The following is a 17,019-nucleotide window of genomic DNA, read 5'->3' as shown; positions in this document are numbered from 1 at the left end:
CTTTTACTATAAATATCTTACTTTATGACATGTACTTAACATTTCTAGCGCAATTAATCTTTGGTTTTGAAGTCATTTTCAAATGTCCTTGTGTGTACTGCACAAATCACGTGGCTTTCAAATGTGACAATTTAGCAATAAACCAAAGGCTGATTATGTGGTTTAGACGTTGTCCCATCAGTGCTGGTTACCCTGTTGAGAATGAGCACATGATGTAGATTGGATGCAGTCTGTTAATTTTCATTGCATAGTTGGTGGATTATGTTAAAGTTCATACACTTTGAGTCTGAGTGGGCATTACTGACTTGTCATTGCAGTGCTGTAAACAATTATGCTGAACCTGATGCATTTTAGAAATGTTATTCACATTGTAGTCACTCTGGATAGTCAACAAATCACATACTATACATTGTTCCATTCTGTCAAAACAACTCTGATTAATTTGTATTGGTCTTTACTGTATTATATCTACATATACTGGCTGGTGTTTCAGTGATTTTTTTTCCTCTTAAATTTGTTGCCTCATAACAATGTGTATTTAAAATTGTTACAAAACATTTATGCAGCGTTATGAGCTTGGCAAATGTTCCCCTCCTGTAATGCCTTTTCACTAAAAATAGAAGTACAACTTGTAAGGCAAAATGTAATAAAACAAAGTACTGCTAGAACTGCAGTAGTTTAAAAAAAAAAACTAAACAAATTCTGGTGACATAAGGGTTATAAGTCCATGTATTTACAAGTTACAACCCCAATATCAGCACAAGTTGTATGAGCCAATCTATATGAAGGTAAATATATCAGCTGATCGGCCGCACGTAGGCGCTAAGGCCGCAGTTATTTTATTACTTGGTTTACGGATTTTTAAATGTAATATATTGAACAGGCGGGCGAAATACAAATATAATTTCAATTTCAAAAGATTTTTTCTTCCGGGTTTTCCCAAAACGCACCACAGGAGGAGGGGGGGAGAGACGTGGCGCGCAGGTGAGTGTAACAGTAGATTTAGCGTGTTTTGCATTGGTAGAACTGATGCTTCTAAGTGTGCAGCCTTAGTCACAGCAAAACGTGCTGGAGAAAATATTGTAAACGGGTTTAAAATGTGTATTTGCGATATAAAGGAGTTAGCAATGTGCGTTGCAGACACGAAAACGGGCGCGCGCGTCTTCTCATTCTCTCCCGGGGCCGCGCGCAGGGACGGACCCACCCCGTCTTCACGTGCTCTTATCTTTTGACTTAATACCGCTATTTATATTTAATTTAAAGCTATTTTGCGTTGACGTCGGTACTTTATAAAACATTTTTTATAATAATATTATAAAGTTTATGTCGTAGAAATCAATAATCTAAGTGAGGCGGATCCGTAAACCAAGTAATAAAATAACTGTGGCCTAAGAGGGAGTGTTCATTAGCTCATCCACATGATATGGACGACCACAGGCAGGTCAACGCTTTGAGCACAAGTCACTCAGTCACTGCAGAGGAATGTGTGTTAAACATTTTGCACTAAACAGGAAGTTCTTCCACCGGTGGCAAGATAAAACTGGCCATCAACAGCCACGCTGCTGTTGCTTTGTGTTTTGTTGTCATTTTTCATTGAGGGCTCGGAAATGTGATAAGATAAGCATACACCTGTGCCCAAGGTGTTACTATGAACAACAGCCCCGAACCTCAAACGTTGTTTGCCTCCCAGAAAATGTGTGTCCAAAAATAGTTTTTCTCAGCTGCAGCTGGAGCAGCTGTGCTGAATTAAATGAACAAGCTTGGCTCGATCAGTCTGACACAGGCATGTTCACTTCACATTTTATTCATGCTTGAGATCGTCTTCCTGTTTATCACCAAAATGTGGCAAAACATCCCGGGCCAGCGCCCCCAGTGGCGCTCATCTGTCTACGGCTGTTCCTCTCACTTTATCTCTACACATTGTGTGATGAACTGCTCTGTCCGATACTTGATAGAAAACAATAACAGGAACTGTAAACTTAGACTTCCGTCTGATTATTATACAGCCATTTGGAATAATACTTATGATATGTAGGTCTTGCAAAATTTGAAAATACCTGCTATATCTTTGGGCAGGCACTTCTCTTCTCTTAATATCCAGAAATTAAACTATAAAGCCCAAATAACTGACAATTATTGACAATTTTGTACAATGTTATTACTTATTTAACCCTGTTCTGCTTAAACCCAAAGCTGATTATTTACTCATCCATCAGCACCTCAGTGTTGACTTAATGATCTTAGATCGATCTTGGAATCACATTAATTTAATTGTTTTCCTGTTTTTTCCATTCCAGGAATCCAGAATGTCTTAAGCCTATTCTGTGCAGTTCTGACCGAGCACAAAGTCTTGTTTCACTCCACTAGTTACCAGCGGCTCGGGGAGGCGTGCCGTGCCCTGGAAGCCCTCATGTTTCCTCTCAAATACAGGCAAGTGTCCCTTTCACAACACCGGCTGCAGATGGCATCTCATGTGATTTTCCACTCACACCTCGGCTCCTTGATTTTTATGGCGTGTTTCTGACTGTTGATTAACTTAAGTCCATTCTTTTTGGCATTATTCCAATCCCTGAAATGCAGCATCATCTGGTCACTTTCACAATATTTAAAAACATCATTATTATTATTGATACTGTTTTGCTTTTGTTTGTTTTTTTCAATTTTATCATTCTTTTACCAAACTAATGCTTTTTTTTTTTCAAACTTTACCTTTTTCCAAAGACCAAGGGCTTTGGTTGACCATGTTTAAAAACCTTTTGGAGATTTCCAAGCACAACTTTAGCCTTTAACATGTAATTTCTAATGATATGGCCATTTAGAGTAGTTTATTTTATTTTTTTTAAATTGTCAGACATTCATTCTTTTATAAATGTGATCATTGTTTCTGTTTGTGCACAGCTATCCTTACATCCCCATCCTGCCCTCCCGGCTGCTGGAGGTGTTGAGTTCACCCACTCCTTTTATCATTGGTGTCCACTCAATGTTTCAGACTGAAATACAGGATCTGGTAAGTGCAAAAAGTACCACAGTGTATAGGAGTCATTAAAGCAGAGGGATGTTGCCCCGTGACATTCTTCCAGTAAGCTGCCCCGGTGTGAGATGTTTATTTAGCTGCTTTCAGTAGTTTGTCTTCTCTGTGCTGAAACAAGCTGTGATCAAACCTCTTGACATGTCCCTATTAAATTGTGCTTTGCAGTTGGATGTGATTATTGCTGACCTGGATGGAGGGACAATAAAGATTCCTGAGTGTATCCAATTGTCTCTGCTCCCCGAACCTCTGTTACACCAGACACAAACTGCACTGTCCCTGGTAAACACTCACACATGTTGTTTGCACATTACATTGAGTTTAATTTCTTCATGTTAAGAAATGTGGTATTATTGTAGTATACAGTAGTTCTTTTAGAAGTAGGGCATATGGCGTTAAGTCTGCTGTTTTTGTAGTTTAAAGTAACAACAGATATTATTGTTTCTCTTGTTTTGTTTTTTCCTTATTAAATAAAATGTGTTTGTTGCTAATTGGTAAATGCATGAAATCGTAATTTTGATATTTGTTTTCTCAGGTTTTGCATCCTGATTTGGAGATTGCAGATCATGCATTCCCTCCATCTCGCACAACACCTTCTACCATTAAACTATTGGTGAGCTAAGGTTTTTATTCTCATTTAGCTGTAATTGTGTCGCTACATGAGGAGTGCATAATGCTTCTTGGTAACACAGAACGGCTTATTACCGTAAAGGCAAATAAAATCCTTGAGCGTAAATGCTTAATCTATGCAGAGTTGGGCATACCTGTTTGATGAGTGCTGTGTGTTTTAGGACAAGGAAGTGCGGGCCGTCTTTCTCCGGCTGTTCGCGCAGCTCTTCCAGGGCTACAGGTCCTGCCTACAACTCATCCGCATCCACTCTGAACCCGTTATTCACTTTCACAAGGTAGAGCAACTGCAAAATCCCAAGCAAGACAACAACCAAGTTTGTCCCAAGCATGGATTTTATTTTAGCTCATTTTTGCTGTGCAAACATAAAGATTTGTTCAGTTTGTCAAGAATGTGTGGCTTGAGTGCTTGAGACTTGCAGATAACCCTGTCAGTGTTGAATAAAGAGCCGAATACTGCTGTAGCACATCCGTGACAGTCTTTTCAGGCGATTGTTTTGTTTATGCAAGGCTCAGTCCACAATCCACTAACCTTGGGCAAAGCCCGGCTTGGAGCCATATGAAACGTATTAGGTTAGCATTTTTGTTTAGTGCTGGGTTTTTGTTTGTTCGTGTCTGTGTTGTCTCCGTGGTAACCCTTTAGCAGATCATCCTCTGTGGACCCCACATGGATCAGATTATAAACAAATGCTTGTTTGCCTGCAAATGCTGAGCGAGTAAAGGATTGAAGTCTTTTATCTGTTGTCACCAAAAGCATAACTGCTTAAACATTAGATAGATGAGATTTATAGCCATGTTTTATGACTACATTTATTTCACCCCTGACTGGGCTGTAGAAGTGTCTACGCTTTCAATAATAAAATATGTTCATCTTAAGACCCCATGCTGAGAGATTTTTTCAAATTGTGGTCTAAAAATGGCTCACAGTGTTGGCATTGACAGTACGGTATATCTATAGATCTGCATTATATTACTTCCATGTGTGTGAGATTGTTACTAATGTTGTTCTGACATTACACAGACTGCCTTCCTGGGCCAGCGGGGCCTCATCGAGAGTGATTTTCTGGCCAAGGTTTTGGATGGCATGGCCTTCGCTGGCTTTGTCTCAGAAAGAGGTCCGCCTTACCGAGTCTGTGATCTTTTTGATGAGGTATTGCCCCGTAATGGGACGAAGAAAGATTTACCAGTCTTACCATTGCATATATTGGAATAAATTTGATTATTTGTAAATTATCTTTTGTTTCAGCTGGTGGCCTTAGAGATTGAAAACTTTAAAGAAGAGGCAGTCAGTCTTGTCAAGCTGCAGAAACGAATCAGGGAATTATCAGAGCAGTTCTATAGAAATGTAAGGTGCTTTCATTTATTTACTAATTCTCGTATAGAAGATTATGGCACTTTTTGATTTTATTTTTTCATTTTTTGGTAGGAAAACCCAAATCCACACATGGCTTTTCAGAAAGTGCCTCGGCCGTCGGAGGGCTCTCACCTGCGGGTACATCAGGTCCCCTTCCCACTGTTGGACGATGAAAAGATAGAGATGGGGCTCGAGGAAGGCGTGGCCAAGCACAGCAGCACACCTGGCTTCACGAGACCGGAGAAGAAGTGTGTCGTTCCAGCTGGACCACCCGTTGGTACGAAAATCACCAAAACCACTATCAAAAATGTGTGACAGCCTTCTAAAATTCTCTATTCTTTTCCAGTGTCCTTTATGGGCAAGTGTGGCTCAGTGTTTAACAGCGCCCGCCGGCTGGAGGTGGTGAGGAACTGCATTTCCCTCATCTTTGAGAACAAGACCTTGGAGACGGAGAAGGTAATGTACACACATTTGTTACAATTGCAGCTAATCAACCTTTGGTGAGGGTAATTATTAGCTGAAGGCAGAGTTTATCAAACACACTGGGCTGTAGTGCCGTGTTTTGTGAGCCTGTCCTTGCACATCTGTCTGTGTTTGTTTTTATTTAACGTCTCCCAGCTGGCACACCTACAGTAAAGCCACTCAGTGAATAATTGTTTTTGTACAACCTAATATTAATCATTATTATGCAGACCTACTAATAAAACAACCAAGACTGTACAGTAAATTGTTCTGACAAACTATAGTTTTTTGCTTTTCAAACAATTGTCTATGCATTTCAAAAAAGGAGTGGTTTGTGATCCAAAACGTAAGATAATTGAACCTTATTAATGATCAGTAGTAAATGGATAATCCCTAAATTAAAAAGTTATTCAAAACTGTTTATTTTGTGTGGTTTCAAATGTACAATGTCACCAACGAGTATTTGGTCACGTATCTCATGCCAAAATTGGATTTTAAACATTTATTTTATGCTTCCCATCTGCTTTATTTAGCACTCATATAATCCAGCCCTGTGTTAATGTAAGAATGCATATCCCATACATCCTCTCAGCCCCCCATGAGGCTATAAATCTTATACAGGCAAATGGTCAGGGCAAACTCCATTACCCAAACCAGGGCTTTACGCACTCCAGAATTCCTCCATATTAAAATTTCTGCAAACATATGTTGGAATTTATTATTTATCATGATAACAATTTTACATGACTTACGTAAAGAATAATGAACTCACATCTAGACTTCAGACCTACGAAATAATATAATAATAAGTGGTTGTTCTATGTAATAAGGGTATTTTTTAAAATGACTTTGCTCCACAGACACTACCTGCTGCGTTGCGAGCCCTCAAAGGAAAAATGGCTCGACAGTGTCTCACTGAAGAGTTGAGCCTTCACGTCCAGCAGAACCGTGCAATACTCGACCATCAACAATTCGATTACGTCATTCGAATGATGAACTGTGCTCTCCAGGTGAGCCATTGCATGTTGACTAAATTAAACATTTATTGTGCTGAGGGGAATTTGCCTTGCACACAAGAGCACATAAAATCATCACACAAAGGCAGACTGAGTAGTCGGAGAAGAACACAGACATTAAAATACTTCATGTGTCATTTTAATATCTATACAAACTGTAACTAAAGCATACATTCAGACAATTATTATTTTCAGATGATAATTTGAATTGGTTTTGAAAATATATTGAATTATTCTTTTGGTTGACAGTTTGAGAAGCAGTCCAAAAATTAGGGCAAATTATGTGTTTTTGCGTTGCTCGTAAAGACTCAGACGCTTTACCGAACCAGTCTTTATTGGATGTTCCTTAGGTTTTACTACATGGCATCAGGCTATTCCAGTGCATTTAATGCTTTTACAAAATCCTCACAAAGTGCCGCTTTTATGGAGTGACTCTGGATTCCAGTCATTCCTCTTCTCTGCCTTCAAACTGATAGAAAGCCAATTAATCCCACCATCTGCCCGGGAGGAGGACACAAAAGGCCATTTGATGTGTCATTTGTTCCACAGTTATGAAACAAACCACAGCATGAAACTTGTAGTTAGAACACAAACAAACTGTAGTTGCATAACCGGATGATTTTTTATTTTAGAACATGTCAGGTGTGGATCTATTAAAGAAATACAACATTTGTAAGATATCATATTTAAAAGTGCAATTTCTCTGGTGCTGGTCCATCACCTACATGTTTCCAAGGAGATATTATTGCTTTGCCTCCTTGATCTATAGTGTGTCATTAAACCTATATTTGTCTTGAATTTGTTCAAAAACCTGCATGCAGGATTGCATAAGAATTTAGCTGAGCAAGTAAATCTAAGTGGCTTCCAGAGGTGTACGCCACACAAACTCCACCATGCAATTTGTGATTTATAAATGCCACCTACAGCTGGAATCTGCGTACGCAAACCCACGTCACATCATGCCTTCTCCCCGCCTCCGAAACACCATGCATTGCCATGCAATGTGACTTATGAGATTTACCTTAATTTTAGCAAATAATCAATTGACCGAGATGCGCAGGAGTGTGCGGAGTGTGCGGAGTGTGCGGAGTGTGCGGAGTGTGCGGAGTGTGCGGAGTGTGCGGAGTGTGCGGAGTGTGCGGAGTGTGCGGAGTGTGCGGGCACTTTAAAGGCTTTATGACAAATACACATTGACTCATTCACTCAAATTAACTTTTAAAACTACAGAATAAATGGTGTTTTCTCTCGGGTCCGATTGTTGTTTCTTAGATCTGTTTACAAATTCCGAGGATCTTCTCTGTATTGTCTCAGACATGGACTGATACAGTCATCACCGGCTTCATACGTGTCATGTCAATAGGAGTGGTAATCTTTCTGATTAAAATCATTTTTGGCTTTTCTGACAGTTTCCTGAATCAAACACTTCTTCAAACACTTTAGCTCCTCTCCACGATTGTTGACTTGCAGGAGGGTCTCAGTTTGTGTAGATATAAGCAAAGTCCCATGCCTAGGGGAAGTTTTATATATGATACTATATATACGTAGTATATATTATGATACTACATATGGCACAGAGGGCGGTACAAGTGCATAAGCAAGCTTTGTAAAAGAGGTCCCAGACCTTTCAGTTGGCCTGCTGGTGTCACCTGCGTCTCTCCATGGAGATGAAGATGGTTGGAGAAATGTGACATTCAAGGCTAAGCAATAACATCTCCAGGTGACGGACCCAGAAAAGTTACATAGTGCACCTCTAATGATAGCACTATAATCAAAAGCAGTGGATCCTCCTGAAGCCTGCAAAAAATACAATGATAAAAACTTGGTTGATATGTTTCTTTTAAATTTGTTCACAAGTAATAACAGAAATATCTCTAAATTTAAAAAAATATATATATATCTCTAATTTAATAATTTCAACTTCTGCTATTGTTCACTTTTTGAATAAAAGACTTTGTTCATGTTTTTTAATTTTAATGTTTATGCAAACAATTTGTTGCAAATGAACTGTAAACGTAACATTAATAGTGAATAGCTTGACAGTAATTACTTTCACATTGTGAACTCTCCTCTTTCTTTCAGCTCAGGGCCAGATAAGAACCCTAAAATTATATCAGTGAGTGTGTGTGTGCCAACAGCTGTGTGCGATTGGCTTCATGTGAGATATCTCGGTGTTGGATGGGGCCAAAATGACCTTTCCCTCCAAAAATGTTTCCTTCAGATTCAGAACAGTGACAACATGATGCCTCATTAGTATTGCTGGCAATCATGACAAGTTCCTATACTATAAACAAATAATTATTTTGGCTGATAAAACATTTGTAGTTTAACGGTTTGCTTGGGGCTAAGTGACAGCTCAGTGCTGTAGCATGCAGCGAGATGTCTGCAGTCTGTTGAGAAATGTACAATAGGCCAAAGGTTAACAGGGGATGAGTCTGTACCTTGTCTGTGCTGGTTAATGTTTTTTTTTCCGTTACATTTTTGTTACATGCGAGACCTAAAAATATGTTTAGTGTAACGGTTTTGGTATGCCTGCATTACAATGACATGTTCTTCCTGTATTATTGAAATGCTTCTCGGTCTGACAGCCATAAATTACCCAAATTTATGACCTCCTCATTAATTTGGTTAATGTAGTTGCTGATTAGTGTTGGTGTGTGTGCGCATGTTTTTTCTCAAATGCATTTTTTTGAGGGGGAAGTCAACTTGCGCAAGCCATGTGGGGGAATGCGTCCTGCTGTGTGGATGTATCCTGGCATCTCAACAATTTCCTGTCCGATAGGATTATGAGTCCTCTGTGCTCTGCGCTCTCATGGTCCCGGGCCTCAAAAAAGTGCTGCAAAAGTGCGCTCTGAGTGGCCATTTACTCAAAGTGCGGCTTTCATGGGATTCATGGAAAGCTACTAGATAGATGCATTGAGTATCATATTAGTAGTGCAAAGCGTGTACATTAAGATTCAACTAAATTGGTGTCACTAAAAAAATCTAGACTACTAAAAAGACTATATATATTTTTTTTTTACTGCATTATATTCCATGCATTTTAATAATAAAAATAATGCATCAGTCCTTCCTTATCGCTTTTCCAGATGTTGAAGGTCACTTTACAATTTTTGTGAATTATTCATTCACTCCTACACTCTGTGGTGGTAATCTACTATTGTAGCCGCAGCTGTCCTGGGGTAGACTGACACAAACGTGGCTGCCACTTTGTGCCATCTGTCCCTCTGTGCCATCTGTCCCTCTGACCACCACCACCCTCACACACACTCCAGATTCATACACGGCAAGGTTCATACACGCCAACCCTGCTTTAGGAGTTAATAAGACCATAACATTATTGCGCCACATCACATTCCATTTTTACTTGCAATTTATAATAATTAAAACATAATTTTTCTGGGTATAGAAATGTCTCCAAGCTACACTTAAATGTTGCAGGGTTGCACAGAAAGCGTCTAATTAATGCACCACCATTGTCTTACCTTTTTCCAGATTCATAGAACCTTAGTTACATTCATAACTATCGTTTTGCCTACATAACCACCAGTTTTGAGGTAAAAATCTTAATTAATTAAAATTATATAAGGCGAGAGTTTTTTAATTTGTTGTTTCACGGATTTTCCTTGGCATTTTTAAAAGGGGAGGACGGAATAAAAATACAATTTATTTTCCCATTATCAAATCACATTTCTACCATTGTTCTACCAGAGTTGAATTTAAAAATTAAATTTTATTCTAAATAATTTTCTTTGATTCTTAGAATATAGGCCCTACTCCCACCTCTCCACATTATCTACATAATTATAGTTATGCAAGACATTGAAAATAACTCTTATTATACTGCGGTGCGCGTACGTGTGTGTGTGTGTGTACGTGTACGTGTGGGTACGTGTGTACAAATCCAGTAAAGGAAGTTATGAAAGCTATTTCCAGTAAGGCCAAATGTTGAAATTTTAGGAAACTGCTAGTAATTTATATTATTTTTATTTGTACTTGCATTTAAGTTTTGCTTTGTGTTACAAGTCGGAGAGCTGCATTAGTTACTACATCTAATATGGTTCCTGGATGGCCACAAATAGAGTAGCCTCACAAGCCCAACATTCACATGAGCACTACAGGTCTGATTGTTTGTTTGCTTTACTTTGATGGCTGCTTTCCAGACAAAACACTAGATCTTATGAATTTATGATACTGCAGTGTCTGAAGCAGCGACTCAATCTATGGGTACAATTGGTGGTGCACATGCTTTTTTGGTGGTCAATTGACAAGGGACTTGTTTAGATCCTTGTGTTTTAGAATTATTTGATAGCATCTAAACAGATGTTTTAAGATATCTCACATATAATCAATGTCAATTCACAAATTTGAACCTTATAATTTCTAATAGTGACTAGACTTGTTTTATCATAATAAAAAATTGGATTTTGACCACATTATAATTAGCAAATAATTACAGATTAGTCCTGAAATAACACATTTGCATAACAAAAATTACTATATGATTTCAGTCACAGTAGATAGAGTAGAGGATATTTGTTTTTTTCTGTGAAAGCTCATTCACAGCTGTTTACTGGCATAGGCACCATGTGTAAATGAAGGGACCCTCCAGCCACCAGGGGCCCTCTCCTTATGCGCCTATGCTTTATTTTTGTAACAAAAAAACATGATGTATTTTTTTTTAACAATAATAAATAGGATAATTTTAATTTAAAGCATATTTTTTGTGCCAATAATAATCATATTTGTTTATTTTGGTTCTATTGCTCTAAACTGTATTTTAGATGCTTGTGAAATAGATTGTTGCATGGATGTGGATGATTAAAGCAATAAGACTCAAAAGCCCCCCTAAGCATCTTGCACGAGGCTCCAACAAAGCTAGAAACAGCCCTGTATATTCACTTAAGTTTCCAAGGAATTAAATGCATTTTTCCCAAACCTTTTATTTGCCTTTTTCAATATAATCTGTTGGAATAGTTTTAACGGCTCCACTTCTGCTTCTGACCTTTATCTCTTGAAACCCTGTGACTTGCCACATTTTAAGGATGCTTGTAAACAATGAATTGGCGTTGCTCCAAGCTGGAAATGTTTACTCCAGTGCGACTGACTGCTAGGAAAAACACTTTACATACCACGTGGCTCAGTCTATGGGGGGCCAGGACGGAGAAGGCAGGCATTCTTCTATTGCTGCAGTCAGTACATTGTTTTTCCTTATGTGTTTAGTACATTTCAAATATATTCCCTTAACAGTAAATAGTTCAGAGCTCTCAGTATAGACCACTACCACAAGCTAAGCATTTATCACTACATCTCTCCTCCTAGTGACATTGAAAAAGAAGTAAGTAACTGCTTGGGCCTTCTCTATGCGAGTTACAATATCAGGACAAATGCAATCTTTTGCCTTTTCGTGGTTTTAAAGTAAATTTCCCCTTGACAACTCTCATTTACAAAGTTCAACAAACAAATCCCAGCAAAGCCTTCCACCCACAAGTACCAATTTCCTGTGGATAAAGCCAAATGGTCTTGTTTTATTCTCGACATTCTCTGAAATCTATTTAAGTAGAGTATAAAACTATCCTTAAAGCTTTTACTGCATCAATTTTCCCTAGAAAGCACTATAAAGCACTGCCTCTGAAACGGTGTCAGAGCAAAAGTAGTTTGGAGTTACTTGAAAGTATATCAAACCAATTATTTTCAAATACTGTTGGTTTTATAATAAGAAATATTGACATTTCTCTATTGAATCATTGTTTTTGCTGTGATAAATAAATCCTTTGTCTAGCCAGAAGGTCGGATCGTGTGGTCATTGTGAATTAGACATGCTCATTTAATTCAAGAATGCTAAACAGAAGATTACCAGTAAATTGGTGACAGAAGTTTTTCAATAATTATGTAAAGCCAAAGATGATATAACCAGATTGGAAGCACATGTCGTCACCACCAAGCAGACAGAGGGGTTTGGCAGAACTTTATAGCCATTATTTTGACATTTGACAGGGCTGTGTGACTTTAATAACATACTGAATGTCCTAAATGTATATTCTTGTAGGTTCGGTAGAAAAGCCAGCTAATTTTGCCACATTTTTGTTTTGTCCACAGGACTGCTCCACATCAGAAGAATACATTGTGGCTGCTGCTCTGCTACCGCTGTCAACTGCATTTTATAGGGTATGTTTTAAGAATGATTCTCAAACCATGATTTGTTTTCACTTACTTTACCATACACAATGAAGCAATATGTCACTGTTTACACATTTACATGGCAAGAAAAACAATCTGATACCTAGAACAGATAATCCAATAATTACGTTTTCTGTGCCAAGAGAAATCTGATAATTGCAAACACCTGGTGACAATTCATTAGTGGATTGTACAATTAATAAAAATACAAAAATAAACTCTTAACTTTGATTTTTTTACATTTTCTTACCACATTATTTTGCAACTTTTTTTTTTGCAGAATTTTCCTTTCCAACACCTACATAGGTGTGAAAAAATCTGATTACTCACATGAGATTTAACTGCATATTTTATAATCTGATTAAACTCCAGAACTCCGATAATGATTATCTCAACAATAAATCATATTTATTAAAAAATGGCACATATTTTGGGGCTTCAAAAGTTGAAATTAGAGAGTTATAATAACAGTACATTTTTCTTGATGTTGAAAGTCCACAATCAATCATGTGGTGAAGAAGAGAGGGGAACACAGAGTTATGCAGCATCTCAGCAGGTGTCATTTAAATTTTGTGTAAACAGCCTTGTGTTTGCACAGTTAACCGAAGAATGTTGTTATATCAAATAAACAAGGCTCAAATACAACTTAGATGACATGTTTTAAAGAGCAGTATGTGCAAGGACAGTATGTACAATAATTGAGTGCCGATACCAGGCAGTTGTTTTTACAAAAACGCTGACCAAATGTCTCATATTCATCTTTCTCTAGTACCTCTCATTGTTACTATAATGTAAATCTAATGTAACGTCCACTCAAACAGTGGTAGTGTAACCATTACCGTGTAACTAGAGAGCTACAGCTATAACAGATATTTATGCGGCTTTGACAAATGATCAACCCTCTGGTGAATTTGAGCAGACAGTGTGAGTACAAGTTTCACCTGAAGACATGTTTCTCCTTCTGGCCATGTGTTGAGCAAATCAAAGCAAAAAGATGTTGTTTTTTTTTCCCTACATATTAAATAAATATATCTTTGGATCATCTCTCTTCTTAATTGTGACAATATGGATATTGCACTTCAATGTTAATGACAATGTATGGCCAATTCGAAAGCACTGTAAATGTGTCATTTACGATTGGACTGTGGACATTAATACTGTTTACAGCAACCAAAAGTACTTTGGTACCATATGGGTCAGAGAACATGGGAACGTCTTTGTCTGTTTCCATTCCAATTCCCTACTTTTGAAGTGACAACATTATTTTTGTAACTTGTCTTGAGAGGAATCTTAATGGCTATTACCCCAAGTACATGCTATTATTATATTAAGTCATTGCTTTCCTCCCTCTTTGACCCTGAAAATATTGTTTTGAATGCAAAATCCAGATGAAATGAAGATGGAACTGATTTGCTAGGTAAACAGTTTTCCAAAGCTTAATTAACCTTTGCACAGTGCCCTGTGTGAGGTGTGAAGTTTTACTTTTTGTCAGGTCTGTGCAGTCTGTACAGTGTTTCTGGTCTTTATTATCTTTTAGTAGTGAATATATCCTTTGCTATCTTATCGTATTTCCTTTTAATTTGAATGTGTCATAAGGTTAACTGTCTCTGTACTAACCCAAACATGAGACAGACTTACACAACACAAAACTCAATTGTTTGCATTCTTTGAGCCAAAGTTTATGTATTGGCTGGACTTGTGGGTTATCCCAGTCAAATTGGCATGCTTTATTGCATATATGACGCACTGGATGACCCACAGAGATGTCCATTTCTTGAAGTGCATCTCACCCTGTTTACTCAATTGTGGAACATTTGTTTTTCTTGTACATTGTGTTTTTCTCCGTAGCGATTTCCTATGGATTGAGTGAGAGGGTATGTTTATAGGGGGAAAATGTTAGCTAGATCCAATACTTTGTTTTACTTGACTTTTAGGGTAAATCTATTGTTTGCATTAAACGGTTTTCTGGTTTTCAAGAAATCAAACTTTTCCACACATTAAGCTGGCTCACTGATGAAAGTGATGAGCTGGATCACATACAGGCCATCTTGCATTCCCACAGAGGACCAAAATAATGACTGTTTTGGAATCCACAACTTAGGAATTCTGTGAATGCTTCTAAACAATTGTAAATAATGTTGCTGCCCCCTGGCTAGTGACATATTAAGCATTAGTTTTTTGCACTGGCTGTTTTAAAGAGTAATAACGATATGAGATTGGAGAACTTTGTGCTGACCTGATCTGTCTTACGGCTTTGACAGATGGGCTGAGATGTCTCCGAAATGCATATATGCTTCACTATAAACTAAGAACGCGATCCAAAAGTTAAAAAAAGATCAGTCTCTTCCCAGACCAATCCATACGCTGTTCTGAGGCTTTTTGATATTTTTCTTTCCCCCAGTTCAACTTTATCTCATATTTAATTTCAACAGACTTTTACACCATTACATTCCGCTGTCTTCTCCTCCCCTCTGCATCTGTACATCTGAACACGTTTCTGTGTGCTCACCGAATTATCATACATATACGGAAGAGATGACCCGGGTCACTGTGACCTGGACATATTTGAAGTGTCAACAAAAACCTCAGAACGGAGAATAGACAGGAGATGGATAGCCTCCGCTCCAACTTATGCAACATCTGCATCAAAAATTTCCATGCTATCCACTTTCCATTTAGCATGGGTTCTCGTCTGGTTGCTCTTGGTGACTATGTAAGTTTGCCAATGTAAGTTACCCTTTAAAATCATATAGTCTTAATTCCATTGTTTAAATAAGTTGTGTAAAATTACAAGCATGTGGCAGACAGACTTGGCTTCCTTCTGTATTTTCCAGATTTTTACAAACAGCCAATGCATGTGATTCTTGGCTCACTGAGTCATATTCTAAATGGTTTCTTACTGCCCTCCGGCCACCACTATTTTTCTAAAAGAATAGGTGTTTTTATCCTTCGATTTCCACTGCTGTTTTGTTCTTACATTTAAATTCTATGCGATAATGTAGATGTAATGCATATTTATTGGGTGCTATTCATTGACCTCAGAATGGCTCCACTTTGTGTTGTATGTTTTGTTGTCCTCTATATGCTTTGTTGCTGCTCTAACTAATTGCCCCTTATGGAATTAATAACGTTGTCTGAATTGGAACATTACGTCTTATTTCCCATGTTTATCAAATCCTTTTAGGGCAGAGTTTTTTTTTTCTTGGTGAAGGGTCAATAAAGAATTGCTTCTGGTGTTCACTGTATGTGTCAGCGTTATATATTCAGTTTGGTCTGTTTTTGTTCTTCTTTATAAGATAAGATAAGATATTCCTTTATTGTCCCACATGGGGAAATTTCATTGGTGCAACGCAGGTAGATACAGAGGTAGATACAGAAGAACAGATCACTTATAGGAAGTCTGAAAAACACTTAGTAGAAGATCTCCTATAAATAAATAAAAACTCCCATAGACAAATAAATAAATAAATACCATTGCATGTGATCCCGACAGTAATTGCACATGAATATGTGTCACGACAGCACATAGATTGCACATGAATTTCACAGTAATTACACATGAATTGCACATGAATTCCAACAGCAATTGCACATACGACAGAATTGCACATCAGTATTAGGTTAGGTCAGTATTGCGACGGGATAACGTGACGATCTCCGGGTAAGACGACAGTTCTCTGCAGTTTCATGAGTTCCTCCTTTGTGGAAACGCGGTACGGCGCCGGGGGGCGGGGCCGGAGCCGGGGGACTCAGAGCCAAGACACATCGCAACGACACGACGAAAACACTCAATCCAGCCGAATAAAGTCAAAACAAGTTAATTTAAAGCGATTCCAATGCGTGTCCCGATCGTTCGTGAAGTTCCTCTTTCATATAAACGTGTATATAAACGTGTACCGACGACACGCCGTACTTTAGCGCGGCCGGAGGGCGCGGGGGGGGGGGGGGGGGGGGGGCTGGTGGGCTCGCTCGGAGCTAGCTCACGTCACAACAACACAACGAACGCAACGAAAAACGCTCAAATCCAGCCGAAAAAAGTCAAAAACAGTTGAATTAAAAAACTATTCCAGCGCGTGTCCCTATCGTACAGTAAAATAGAAAAAATATACTAACTATATTTACAAAATATAGGAGATAAATTATAATAGGGATTTGCACATAGGAAGTTAGCATGAGAATGAATGACTCTTTCTAACAGACTTTCTGCTTTCAGAATTCTGCTGAAAGTTCCTTTCCCTTGTTTCCCGGACAGTACTTTTTGTGGAATGATTTGTGACTGAAGATAAACTCGTAACACACTTATAGATGCACTTTTCTATTCTATTTAGTACTCACCATTACAGTTGTAAATGGAG

General features: G+C 38.2%; 1 protein-coding gene across 2 annotated transcripts in view; it reads left to right on the top strand.

Moving 5' to 3' along the window:
• sbf2 (SET binding factor 2) overlaps positions 1-17,019 on the top strand; it is a 78,461-nt gene that overhangs the window by 41,690 nt on the left and 19,752 nt on the right. For both annotated transcript variants that reach the window (XM_072464670.1, XM_072464669.1), the window contains exons 7-17: positions 2,298-2,430; positions 2,899-3,007; positions 3,197-3,310; positions 3,564-3,641; positions 3,820-3,933; positions 4,677-4,805; positions 4,902-5,000; positions 5,082-5,286; positions 5,356-5,465; positions 6,332-6,481; positions 12,584-12,652. In XM_072464670.1, coding sequence (XP_072320771.1) covers positions 2,298-2,430; positions 2,899-3,007; positions 3,197-3,310; positions 3,564-3,641; positions 3,820-3,933; positions 4,677-4,805; positions 4,902-5,000; positions 5,082-5,286; positions 5,356-5,465; positions 6,332-6,481; positions 12,584-12,652 — 1,310 coding nt within the window. The remainder of the gene's footprint in view (positions 1-2,297; positions 2,431-2,898; positions 3,008-3,196; positions 3,311-3,563; positions 3,642-3,819; positions 3,934-4,676; positions 4,806-4,901; positions 5,001-5,081; positions 5,287-5,355; positions 5,466-6,331; positions 6,482-12,583; positions 12,653-17,019) is intronic.

This window comes from Eucyclogobius newberryi, unplaced genomic scaffold, assembly GCF_026437365.1.
Source record: "Eucyclogobius newberryi isolate DKJ021-1_F unplaced genomic scaffold, fEucNew1.0.hap1 SCAF_5, whole genome shotgun sequence".
In the NCBI taxonomy this organism is placed as follows: domain Eukaryota; kingdom Metazoa; phylum Chordata; class Actinopteri; order Gobiiformes; family Gobiidae; genus Eucyclogobius; species Eucyclogobius newberryi.
Note: the sequence above shows the minus strand (reverse complement) of the source record. Positions and strands in the feature narration are given on the sequence as shown.